The following is a 13,349-nucleotide window of genomic DNA, read 5'->3' as shown; positions in this document are numbered from 1 at the left end:
GCACAGTTCTATAGTTTTTTTAAAGATTTTTTCTAAAAAAAATTTAAATATTATTTTTTACTTAGAAAATGAAAATCTGAAAATAAGTTATAAAACTATATTTTATAAATATATTAAAATGCGGGTCAACTAGTGAATTTATATAATTAAATAGGACGGATGGAATAGCAATTTACTAAATTTAAAATAGATTTTGACTCCGTCGTTGAGCACAAATATTTGGATTAATTAGGTTAATGAGATATTAAAAAAATCTAAATAAGTACTCAGTATAAAAAACTGATTGTATCAAAATTTTAATTTATAAATTAAATTATTAACATATTAAATTATCAAGATATTTTTTTTTTTTTGACAAGCTATCCAGATATTGTTGGAACCACAATTTTTAAGATACACAAATCTGTTGGACTTGCTTTTGGATATATCGTAATTTTATGAACAATAAATTGCTATATAATATAACAAAAAGTATATTATATATCGAGAATAATAAATTGTTCTGTAATATAATAAAAGGCACCTCTTATGAGTGTATTCTTGTCAAACATTAAAATTTTATTGTCTAGTTTTTCCGATCAATTCTCTTGTTCGAGGGTTAGATAGTAAACTTTTTTTGAACGAAAGAAACTTCTGGGGACGGCTATTGCACTCTTCACGAGAAAATATCTTGTGAAAAAGAAGAAGTTTGAGACGAAGGAGAAAAAGGATTATTATTTTCTTTCCTCTTGAAATATTTCAGAAAATGATGAGTATTTATGAATAAATAAATAAATAAAGAAAGGATTTCTGCTAAAATTTTAATATTTTTTTTATTTGCTGATTTTAAAATATCATTTACGACCGCGTCTAAAAATATTTAAAAAATAGTTTTTCGTAGAAAAATCATCATTTAAAAATAATTTTTTTCCAAAAAAAGAACATAGGATCTTCACAAACACTGTGTTAATTATGGTAGAGAGAGGAGATCTTTTCTAGGCCCAAAATCCAATGCCCAAATAATTAGGCCCCACATCTCTCCTCGAGGCTTACAAGCAATAAAGAACGAGGCCCACAACACACAAAACATGTGAAATTCAAGAAAACTGTAAAACACCAAGTCCTCAACTATACAGTATTTCCGCAGTCAATAATCAAAATAAAGTGTTTTTTGCAGCAAAAAGTCACTGCAATTGACACCCTTTTCCCCCCTCTAAAAAACCCAAAAACTCACACACTGTAATTCTTGTTCTTGGGTTCTTGATTACATAAAGATTGAATCTTTATTAACATAAATACCAAGAAATTGAATGCAATAGACACCCTTCCCCCTTTAAAAAACCCAAAAGTTTACACACAAGCACACACAGTAATTCTTGTTCTTGGGTTCTTGATTATATAAAGATTGGATTTTTATCATCTTGAATACCAAGAAATTGAATGCAGTAGACACCCTTTTGGCCCCTCTAAAACCCCACAAAATTTCAAAGAAAGTGAATATATGCATACATATATTCTTGGTTCTTGATTGTATGAAAGATTGCATCTTTTTCAATATTGGGTAGCTATGGTGATGAGTTATCAGCAAGAAACTATATGGGCCAGTGTTATTGAGCTTACAAAATTGGCTCAGCATAAACTTACTGACCCGTTGACATGGGCTGTTCAGCTTTCATCAAGTCTTTCATCAGCTGGAGTTTCTTTACCGTCAATTGAAGCTGCTAAGTTGATTGTTGATTATATTTGTTGGGAAAATAGTGTGCCCATTACTTGGAAATTTCTTGAAATGGCTTTGAGTATGAAGATTTTGCCTCCCATGCTTGTTCTTGCACTTCTTTCTGTCAGGTGTGCATTAAAAACTGTATCTTTTTTGGTTATTGCATTTACACTTTATATGTGTATGTAGATTGTTGATTGTAGGTGTGCTTTCGATTTTGATTACTGCGTGTGAAAATCATATAATGTGTGTGCCTGCCTATGGGAATTTCAGTAAAAAAATTGAAAATTTGTTTTTAGCTGTGTATACTGAGGGTGTTTGGCAACCCCATTTTTGTTATAAAAAAAAGCCTTATTTTTTTAATAAATATTTTTTTTTTTTAGGATGTGAATGTTAAATAGGTGTTCCATATTCGTTATTTGATAAAAATATAAGGGCTTATTTCAGAAAAAAGTATAGTTTTATGTACTTTTCTCTAAAAATGAGCCCTTATTTTTGGAAAATAAGTTTACCTAAACAGCCCTAATATATACATTCAATTAAGTGTGTGTGTGTGTGTGTGTTTCCGATTTTTGATTAATGTGTTTATAAATGATATAATGTGTGTGCCTGTCTCTGGGAATTTCAGTAAACAACTTGAAATTTTGTTTTTAGCCGTGTATATTGTATATAGACAATTCGTATAGAAATTGAAATTATAAAAATTGTTGCTTAATTCTTGATTTTCTTCTCGGATAAAATATACTCACTCCATCCCCAAATTAAACTGACTTTGTGCACGGATTTTAAGGTGCAAAAAAAAATGTGACCTCCATATATATTTTTTTTGTGTTCTAAAAAGGAAAATCGAAAAAATAATGTGGAGTTGAGTCTTTTTTACACATTAAAGTACGTGCATATAGTCAAAGCTGAGGCTTATTTTGGGAGAGAGGAGTAGACATTTGCTCTGAGGTGGGAGTGCATACACAGATTGAGCTGATTTATTGGCCTTACTATTCTCTTTTGCTTTTCTTTACATGAGTAGGAAAATGAACATGTTGGAACTTTTTATGCATGGTTTTCAATTGTGTGGGAGATTGGGAGTGATAGTTTTCGGCAAAATTGTGGGCTATAGAATTCAAGACCAATGCTTTTTTTCTCACACCAGAGGCATTTTTGTTGTAATTTAATCACCATTAAAATCAAAAAGTTTATTTCTACGGACTTATCAATGAATGTAAGTACTATTCACAGGCGGTAAACAGCCAACCATTTTTATCATCCGAGCTTTAAAATCTTGAAATTTTATCATCTCAATTTTTTGGCACTTGATATTTTCTTGGTTGCTAACTTAGGCTCCCGTCATTGATGACATTGTATTCTAACTTGTGAAGTTGTTGATGTTTAGTTCATGTCTATTATCCCTTTTACCAATGCAGGGTAGTTCCATGTCGAAGAAGGCAACCTGCTGCTTACAGGATTTATATGGAACTCCTTAAAAGACATGGATTTTCTTTGTCATCTCAAATCAATGGTCAACACCATCTAAAGTATGACTTCTTTCTCTTGTATGAGCAATCATTTATCTTGAAGTGATAAGAGTATTGATTATTTTCTTATACTTGTATATATGATTAAATCAAAGATTTCATATAATCACTTGTAAAAATTCTATATGAAATATGTTTTTTTGTCATTAACATGTAATATAAAATGATTTAGCATTATGTTAGTAGATATGGAAGATTTCTCAGCAGTTATTAACATGATTTTATAATTTAATCAACAAAAGATGAAACCAATTCTGCAACGGGTAACAAGTGTTTGATAAAATCAATTGAAAAATGCTGAATAATAGTGTGTGTTGAATACGTTGAGCGTTTCTTACTATAAACGACCACTAATTACTGGCCCTCTTACTAAAAATGCCCCAAGTACGTATCTAGGGGAGTTATCCAAATTTCAAGTACATAGTATCAGTTTATAGGAAATATGTAATAATTTGATCAAACCCTTAAATGACTTAAATGTTCCCTTGCATTCACATAAAAAAGCCTTTGTACTCAACTAACTTAGGTGAGTACGTACTTTGAATAATTTAAGTTTTTAATCCATGAAGTACAAAATGTTTAATTTGGACAACATAATTTAATTTAAAGAAGCATAAAACATTGTTTTTTCTACATAAGTAAAAATAAACACTAAATAGTTATAACAGTATGAAGAGAATAACATTTTATAATTATGTTACACCTGATGAATTTATGTTTTTATGTATTTATGTATGTGTGTGTGTATATATATATATATATATATATATATGGATCTGTTTATTTATATATATATATATATATATATGGATCTGTTTATTTATATATATTTAAATATTGAACATTTATGTATATAAAATTCCGTTTAAGTAATTAAGGAAAGAGGATTCTGAAATCATAAGCAAGGAAACTATTGAAAGACAAAAACCAAATTATATAAACCTAATATATGGGCATGAGTATCTGAGTTTACAGCTCTTAATTAATTGGTTAATGCTATTGCAGGATCATGGAATCTGTTGACGATGTTCTTCATCTTTCCAAGAGTTTTGGCCTTGAGGCACGTGAGCCAGGGATTCTTGTAGTTGAATTTGTTTTTTCAATTGTATGGCAGTTAATCGATGCCTCACTGGATGACGAAGGTTTGCTAGAACTTGCACCTAGGAAAGATTGTAAGTGGCCGATTAAGTCACAAGATATGGAGATTGACGATAATAATTACTTTGATGAAAAGACAGCAGAACGTCATGAGGGATTACGCAAAATGAACACATTATTGGCTATAGAAGTAACTGGAGATTTATTCCGTGATAAAGTTACTTCCAGGATACTTTACTTGGCACAAAGGAACATGTTAGATTATTATCTTTCTCATAGACTTTCTATTACTTTCGGTGTATTTTATATATGTAGTCATTCTGATGTCAACACTTGGGAATACACGAGCGTTGACATGATTAAAATCATTTTATAATAATATTTAAGTACTTGGATTACTTGGTCTAATTGAGAATGTTTCTCTCTTAGGCCAGCCAATTGGGAATCTTTCAAAGAGGGCTTGAAGATACTTGCAGCTAAGTCATCTGCATTGAGAATATCTAAAAATATTACGGCTGATGCTCTTTTGCAACTGACATCTGACGCACATAGAGTTTTCGCCCGGGATTGTAACAGAAGTTCGCATCAACAGTTTCATGCTGTTATGGCTTCTAGTTTACTTATATTTTCTTCTGCACAGTGTCGTGGTGCGACACATTCTGCACTTTGGCTTCCTATCGATATATTTCTAGAAGATACTATGGATGGGTCACAAGTTGTGGCTACAAGTGCCACTGAGACAGTTATTGGTACTTTTTATTCTTTACATTAAAATTGTGTTCGAGTATGAACTCCTGTTTAGCTTCTTTGTGGATTGAGATTCTATCTTTTTTGCTAGTCGAGATGCTTTATGCGAGACTTGATCTTTTGATCATATATACCAAGTGTGTGTGTGATATGTGTGTGTGTGTGTGTGTAGTGAAGCATATGACCGAGTTACTATTTGTTGCAGGTTTGGTGAAGGCTCTTAAGGCAGTTAATCAGACCACATGGAATGATGCATTTCTTGGTCTATGGATAGCAGCTTTACGTCTTGTGCAAAGGGTAGGTTCTTGGTTCTTTTTGTATTCTCTAGAATACAAGGCAAGACTAGAAGAAATATTTTTGTGTGTTTATTTCACAAGGACTATATGATTTTTTGACTGTGACTCGTCAAAAAAGTCTATCAAAGAACATAATGGCATTCCTCCTACGCGGTCATTCTGTTCATTTCTTTGTTAGCTGGTCCAGAAACTAAACTTCACAATATCGAGGTCTAACCTCTTAGTTATGAGTTTTATTTAGCTGCAGTATAAGTACTCCAAACAAACCACTACCTTCATATTAATTATTTAGATACTATGGAATTGGTCCAATACAATATTTGAAGTTGAAAAAAAACTTCCCAGTATTATATACGTTTTATAGGTAAATGTTTTTCTTTTTACTATTACTTATTACTTCTATTGACATTCTTGCCTGTCATCTTCTTGTTCTTTAAGGAAAGAGACCCTAGCGAGGGTCCAGTTCCTCGATTAGACACATGCTTATGCTTGTTGTTGTCGATAACTCCACTGGCTATTATAAATATTATCGAGGAAGTGGAGAATTCTGCAATTGATGAAGCTGAGCACTGTCCTACGAATAAAAAGAACGGGAAACAAGTTCGTGGAGATATTCGGAATGACTTGATTTCTAGCGTGCAACAATTGGGCCATTACGAAGGCTTGCTTACTCCACCAGGATCAGTGAGTTCAGTTGCAAACCAAGCTGCTGCAAAAGCAATGATGTTTCTTTCAGGCCTAACAGTTGGTAGTGGCTACCTTGATGGTGTAACATTGTGTGACATGCCAGTCAGTTGTGGTGAGTTTTCTGAGTGTTTTATATTTTGTTACAGACCATATTGAGACAAGTGTACCAAAAGTATACCTTGTGTTACTGTAGTTCACTTAACCATTTTCTCTGCTTCAACTAAAGAAATGTTGAGCAAGAAATAGATAAGAGGATGCTAATATCTTAAGTGCAACAGCCCCAACTTGGATAAAATGATATGTGAGAATACAACTAGAGCAATTTCTTTTCCATCTAGCTTACAAGCTGTTTATCTCCATATCAGTTTTTTTTTAAAAACCTACTTTCTTTTAATTTATACAATCAATTCATAAACTACCCTTTGACTGTTATGACAAGAGTTGCCTTGTCACCGGTTCAAAACTTTTTGGGTAAACACCATCGTTCAAGTTCTCCATTTGTATATTCCAAGTTGGCTTTTAGACTGTAGTTGTTGGTATCATTTTTTGGTTACAGTTTATTAGTCTTCCCAATATTGCCCTAGCTGGCGCCTAGACTCTATGCAGGACTAAATGTCTGTATTTTGGAGGATTGGGAAGCTGAGAAGATGTAAAATTAATTGGAAAGTTGCATATAAAATAAAATTGTGTAACAAACTCCAACTTTAGTTTGACGTACATTTGTATGTTTATGTTGTCCACTTATATTTGTCAGTGTCAGTACGTAATTAAAGACTTGAATTGATATTTTTGTTTGTATAAAATAATATTAAGTTGCATGCAAATAATTCTTCTGACTGTTGGGTAGTAGAAGGTACACTAGCCGCCTAGACTTTCATAGAGATGTTTAAAACTTGCAACATCTGTAATGTGTTTATGTACAAAAAAGTACATATAAAGTAATAGACACAAGTATACATAGTGTAACATTAATAGTTAAATTGTTCTTTTGATGTTTGTGCTCATGATTATTTGATGGTGATATATCTATCTATCTATTATCCCATGCAGCTGGAAACATGCGTCATCTAATTGTTGAGGCATGTATAGCAAGGAACCTTTTAGACACATCAGCATATACGTGGCCGGGCTATGTCAACGGACGCAGCAATGAAATACCTCGTAGTGTTACTGGCCAGATGCCTGGCTGGCTATCATTAATGAAAGGCTCCCCTTTAACTCCATCCCTTATAAGTGCTTTGGTTAAGACTCCAGCTTCTAGGTATTTTCAGCCTCAATTACTTTTCGCCATCTTCGAGATTACTACTTAGAGGGCCTTGCAGTATAAAAAGTTACCTAATTACACCATAGTATTTTTAGAATGCATTCTTGTACCTGTTAATTATTTGTCTTAAAATTTTAAGTGCTATCATGAATAACAAAACCATTTTTTTGGGGGTCATGAGCATAATAATTTAACACTCAAAATTTGAACAAAAAAATTTGATTTTCAAAAGTTGTTCTACAATAGAATCATTTAGGATAATTATGGTTTTGTTGAATATTTGCATAATTTTCAAATTTTCTGATGAAAAAAGTTGTATAATTTTTTTTTTGATTTTCTAATTAAAATTTGTATTCATATTGCATAAAAAATATGATAAATATATGTATTGTGTTTATAATGGTATGCTACGGGCTACGGCTCTCTATATAAAATGGTCCTCTCTAGAGTGCCACCCTATATATGTGTGTATTGATATTTTATTTAAAAAATAATAAAATATTAATTTTAACTATTTTTAAGCTCATAAGACTATATATTGGCCCAGATGGAGTATTTATATATTTTAAAAAACATGTGATACAGCTTCGTTATATATTTTTTAAAAAAATGTTTAGTTGTTAGGACTTGAATTATCATGCGAGAAAATGTAATTTTTTTTATGAAAAGTTACATCATTTGAGCGCAAGAGTGTGGTTCTACTTTGAAAGTATATTTATGTGTATGTATAATTCAAATTTCTATAAATGTTTTTGGAAATATGGGACTTGAAAAATTATAGTTGTAAATATATTAAAAGTAAAGACACTGTTCTTTAGTCCTTATGAATAGTTTTGGTTCATAAATAAAGTAAATAGTTGTGAAATTTTGACAATAGACTCAATAACTACTGCCTAGGCCGTGAACCCCACATCCCAATTTTTTAGTATGATATGTGTGTGCATATTTGCAGTTTACCTAACAGGTACTGCCTACCTCATTGGCTATGTTCGTTTTTGATCTGAACATTCAATGCAGGATTGATCCCCATGTATTGGTTACATCTCCCTCAGTTATTCATTGCATGATTTTAATGATCCCCGTGCATTAAATTCATGAGTATAACCTCTGCAGCAACACTAGCAAGACAATCTTGACTACTTTTTTATTTTTTTAATATTCTTTTTACTTAGTTATGATTATCATTACAATTTTTTATAAGATCTCATTTATTTATTATTGATTTTTTTTGTTCATAGAAACAATAATTTGTAAATTAGATTGAAATTCTATGTTATTTGAAGTAAGGTTTTTTTGACCCTAGTGTTCTTAAACGCGATATGCGCACAGAAGTTCTTATATATGTATATTTATTTGTCATCAACGACAAATAAATATACATATATCAATGGTATATAATGTAAAATATTTGTTAATGTATAGATAAGAAGTCATTTTATTAATAAAGTAACCAAATTCATTTTCATATACATCCAAAGTAGAAACTCAGAGTAACAAAGAAATGCAAAGTTAGTCCAATCACTAACTACGAGACGATTGGCCATCCCAATTCCTGAAAACATGTATTTCAATCCTCTATGTTTGTAACATTAGTTAGTGGTATCACTACTGAATTTAAACTCATGGATTTAATGGAAGCTTATCAGAATTAGAGAAGGTATATGAGATTGCTATCAATGGCTCAGACGAGGAGAAGATATCGGCAACAACAATTCTCTGTGGAGCATCTCTTACTCGTGGTTGGAATATACAGGTAACAAATTTTTATATTCAATATTGACTTGTCAGGTATAAATTTTTTTCATTTTTTAAAAAGGTTTAACTTGTGTGCTTGTAGGAGCATACCGTTGTTTTTATAACAAGGCTATTGTCACCTCCAGTTCCTGCAGAGAATTCGGGTGGAAGCTACCTAATACCATGTGCACCATATTTGAATGTGATTTTTCTCGGAGTGACAACTGTCGATTGTGTTCAGATATTCTCCATACATGGATTGGTAGGTTAGATTACAGTATCTGAATAATATTTCTTAATTTTCTTGTTTCTTTTAGGCAAGAAGACGATGCAGTTGATGCATTAATAAATGTTCTGTACTTGTATAATATATGCCAGTGCCACCTTACTTGTCTAGAAGAAAAATGTTTACACTAGGTTCTGATGACATATATTATGCTCAAAGCTGAAACTCGGAAAAAGATTCACATCCATAATCTAATGAAAGTATAGCTAATGTGCTACCCTCTTTTCAGATCCCGGAACTTGCTGGTGCTTTAATGCCCCTATGCGAGTTCTTTGGATCCTGCTCCCCGAGTATCTCTTGGACTCTGAAATCAGGAGAGGAGTTGACGCCTCATGCTGTGTTCTCCAATGCCTTCACCCTTCTTTTGAAATTGTGGAGATTTTATCAGCCTCCTCTCGAACATGTGATGGCAGATAAAGCTCTGGTTGGTACCCAGATGACTCCTGAGGACCTCTTACATGTATGCAACTCCCGATTAGCATCAGTAGGAAATTCACGTCAGGAGCCGACCAAGAGATTGTCAAGGCTTACAAGTATGCCATCTACAGAACCGATTTTTATGGATTCTTTTCCCAAGCTCAAACTTTGGTATCGCCAGCATCAAGCATGTATTGCATCACCTCTTTCTAGCCTTGTACCTGGGACGCCTGTTTACCAGATTTTTGATGGACTCCTGAACATGATGTTTAGAAAAGTAAATAAAAGTGGTCAACCCTTAACTCCCACGACTTCTGGGAGTAGTAATTCATCTGGTTCTGCAGTTGAAGATATCTCTCTCCGTATTAAGGTACCAGCTTGGGATATTCTGGAAGCTGTTCCATTTGTGCTTGATGCTTCTTTGACTGCCTGTGCCTATGGGAAATTGTCACCCCGAGAACTGGCAACAGGTTAGATTAATATGCTACTGAGTCTATTTTTCTCTTCTTAATCAGAAATTTAGGGACCTTTGAGAATGGGTCAGTTTATAAATATGAAGCACTGAGGAAATTCACTTAGTTCGACAAATGTTTTTGTGACTTGAGGGAGCTCAAATCTCCCCAGTCTGTAATTCATTTAAGATTTGTTAAAGTCTGATGGCCAGCCCATCTTTCTGTTGCAAATTTTGAGCTTTATGCTCTCTGTAATGAGAATTCATATCGTTTTCCATCTGAATGTCTGGTTCTGTTATCAATGTTAGAAAGGCATGTTATATCTTTTTGGTCATGCAATATTTTTCTATTCCACTCTTATGCATTGTGTGATGCTCCTAAATTCTTTTCATATAAGAATATCTTGGTTTTACCTGTCAAAGTATTAGTAAATTTATGATAAAGCCGAAATACTGTCAAAGTATTAGTAAATTTATGATAAAGCCGAACTATGTTATCTATTTGAAACACTCTCAAAAATTTCAGGGCTCAAGGACCTTGCTGATTTTCTTCCTGCATCCTTGGCAACCATTGTAAGTTACTTTTCAGCTGAAGTGACCCGAGGTCTCTGGAAGCCTGCCTCTATGAATGGAACTGATTGGCCTAGCCCTGCTGCCAATTTAGCAATGATTGAACAACATATACATAAAATTTTGGCTGACACTGGGGTAGATGTACCAAGTCTTGGGCCAGGTTCGTTCTAGTTTTTATCATATTTTTTCTTATAAAAATTGGTTCAAAGTTTTTTTAAGGTTTTGCACCTCTTGATTGAACTTAATATTTCTCTATCCCGTAGAGCGCAAGTAGAAACCTCATGATATGGACACAGGAAAGATTACACTTATGAAATTTTAACACGTTTCTCTTGCTAAGGATTAGGAAGGAAGAAAGTACTAGTTATTATATTTAAAAGAGTGCAATATGAAATATAATATCTCCGTAGTAAGTTCGACTTTCCTCGCCAACATTTCTCATCATCAATTTAAAGTTGTTTATATATAATTATATATATTTATATTTATTTATTTTTATATTTCACAAGTGTAATTTTTTTCTTTCTGAAAACCGTACTATGATTTCTTTGTGTAACAAATCTGACTTTCATTCTGATCCTTAAATATGACTGTGTTAAGAATTTGTCTCACAGTATAATTTCAAATTTATTATATGTCAAATTTTAGCATCCCAACTTGATCAGGTTTAATCAGTTATCTGTTCAACAATTATATTATATGTTAATCTTAAAATTTATAAAATGAATCTGCTTTAAAAGGACACAATGCGCTATTATGTGAATGAAAAAAACTTTGAAGGATAGGACATGTTTTTCAAGCTTTGACGACTTATATTTTTGTAGTTGGGAGCGCTCCTGCTACTCTTCCTTTGCCACTGGCTGCTCTTGTAAGCCTCACAATAACCTACAAACTCGATAGGGAAACTGATCGTTATCTAAACCTTGTTGGTCCTGCCTTAAATACACTTGCTGCTGGTTGCCCGTGGCCATGCATGCCCATCATAGCATCTCTATGGGCTCAAAAGGTGAAGCGTTGGAGTGACTTTCTTGTTTTCTCTGCATCGAATAACGTGTTCCAACATGATAGCCAGGCAGTAGTGCAGCTTCTCAGAGTCTGCTTCAGATCCACTCTTGGGCTAAATTCCTCTCCCCTATTAAACAGTGGTGGTGTTGGAGCCCTTCTTGGTCATGGTTTTGGCTCTCATATTTCTGGGGGACTTGCTCCGGTTGCCCCTGGAATACTCTATTTGCGCGTCCACCGATCTGTACGGAATGTTATGTTTATGTCAAAAGAAATTGTTACCCTTCTAATGGATTCTGTGAAAGATATTGCTACCAGAGGATTGCCTACAGAGAAACCAGAGAAGCAGACAAACGCCAGGCACGGAATGAGATTCAATGAGGTCTCTCTTGCTGCAGCGATGGCACGGGTCAAGCTTGCAGCTACATTAGGGGCTTCAATAGTTTGGATAACAGGTGGAGCAGACTTTGTTCATTCTTTAATCAAAGAATACTTGCCTACATGGTTTATATCGGTACATGAGTCGGCTCATGAAAAAGGAGAATCAGAGGGAATCCTCGCGAGGCTAAGAGGTTATGCTCTTGCCTACTTCTCAATGCTTTCCGGAACATTTGCACTGGGTATAGGCTCGGCAATAACTGCGCCTAAACGACGACCACATGTTCTTGGGAAACACTTGGCATTTATAGCGAGTGCTCTCGATGGGAAGATATCCCTTGGCTGTTGCGAGGCAACATGGAGAGCTTACGTCACAGGGTTCGTAACCTTGATAGTCGGATGCGCTCCTGCATGGATGCTGGACGTAGACATAAAAATCTTGAAGAGTTTAAGCAATGGCTTGCGGAAGTGGGGCGAGGAAGAACTCGATCTGGATTTACTCGCTGTTAGTGGCAGTCGTGCAATGGGTGCTGCCGCTGAACTGATAATCGAGAATCGATTTTGAAGTTGCGTTAGTTAGAAGATGATAGATCTGTTCTATAGATTCGAGTAGGAATAGTCTAATGTACAAAAATGTAGAATATTTGCAGATTCTGTAGCTTAATTAGCAGCATCTGCATATCGTACTTACCGGCGAATACAATTTCATTATGAGCCTATTTGTCTCGGTTTCAAGTCACCGTGCATAAGCTGTTTTTGTAATAAGTCTGAAATTGTCTTTAATAAGAAAATGACTTAAAGTCAAAAGTTCATCGAGGTATTTTTTTAGGACTTAATTTTTTTTAAACTTGTTTTATAAAAATTAATCATAAGTCATAAATTATTTATAAATCACTTTTTTTATTACATTTTTAATAGCTCATAAGTCATTAATAAATACTCTCTCATTTATTTACATTGGGAGACGGGAGCTCGGCACGCATTCTAATGTTCTCATAAAACGTAGTTTGATAAATTACTTTGATCTTTTTTTTTTGTTCTGAATAAAAATTTGATGTCTAAATTTTTAAACAAAAAAGAAAAATTTTAAAAATAAGTTATAGAATTATGTTTTATATGCGCCTTAAAATGCGTGTCGAGCGGCATGAAAAAACCGTAAAGAAATGAGGGGGACACGAGGATTAAAAGTTA

At 33.5% G+C, this 13,349-nt stretch overlaps 1 protein-coding gene across 1 annotated transcript; it reads left to right on the top strand.

Annotated features, from left to right (window-relative positions):
* Positions 1-1,120: 1,120 nt before the first annotated feature.
* LOC108214939 (mediator of RNA polymerase II transcription subunit 33A) lies at positions 1,121-12,970 on the top strand. The gene is made up of 12 exons (XM_017387202.2): positions 1,121-1,824; positions 3,115-3,225; positions 4,231-4,578; positions 4,753-5,072; positions 5,276-5,367; positions 5,805-6,165; positions 7,104-7,314; positions 8,956-9,070; positions 9,155-9,313; positions 9,567-10,224; positions 10,732-10,938; positions 11,603-12,970. Exons 1-12 carry the CDS (start codon positions 1,547-1,549, stop codon positions 12,721-12,723), a joined length of 3,981 nt encoding a protein of 1,326 aa, XP_017242691.1. The 5' UTR covers positions 1,121-1,546; the 3' UTR covers positions 12,724-12,970.
* The last annotated feature ends 379 nt before the right edge of the window (positions 12,971-13,349 follow it).

Source organism: Daucus carota, chromosome 3 (assembly GCF_001625215.2).
Source record: "Daucus carota subsp. sativus chromosome 3, DH1 v3.0, whole genome shotgun sequence".
Taxonomy (NCBI): domain Eukaryota; kingdom Viridiplantae; phylum Streptophyta; class Magnoliopsida; order Apiales; family Apiaceae; genus Daucus; species Daucus carota.
This window is presented reverse-complemented; position numbering and strand designations above follow the sequence as displayed.

Bases quoted from the DNA above. Each gene is read 5' to 3' on its own strand.
- LOC108214939 (XM_017387202.2), top strand. From the start codon at position 1,547: ATGGTGATGAGTTATCAGCAAGAAACTATATGGGCCAGTGTTATTGAG. The intron at 5,073-5,275 runs GTACTTTTTATT...TATTTGTTGCAG, and splicing joins TGCCACTGAGACAGTTATTG to GTTTGGTGAAGGCTCTTAAG. The intron at 10,225-10,731 runs GTTAGATTAATA...CAAAAATTTCAG, and splicing joins ACCCCGAGAACTGGCAACAG to GGCTCAAGGACCTTGCTGAT.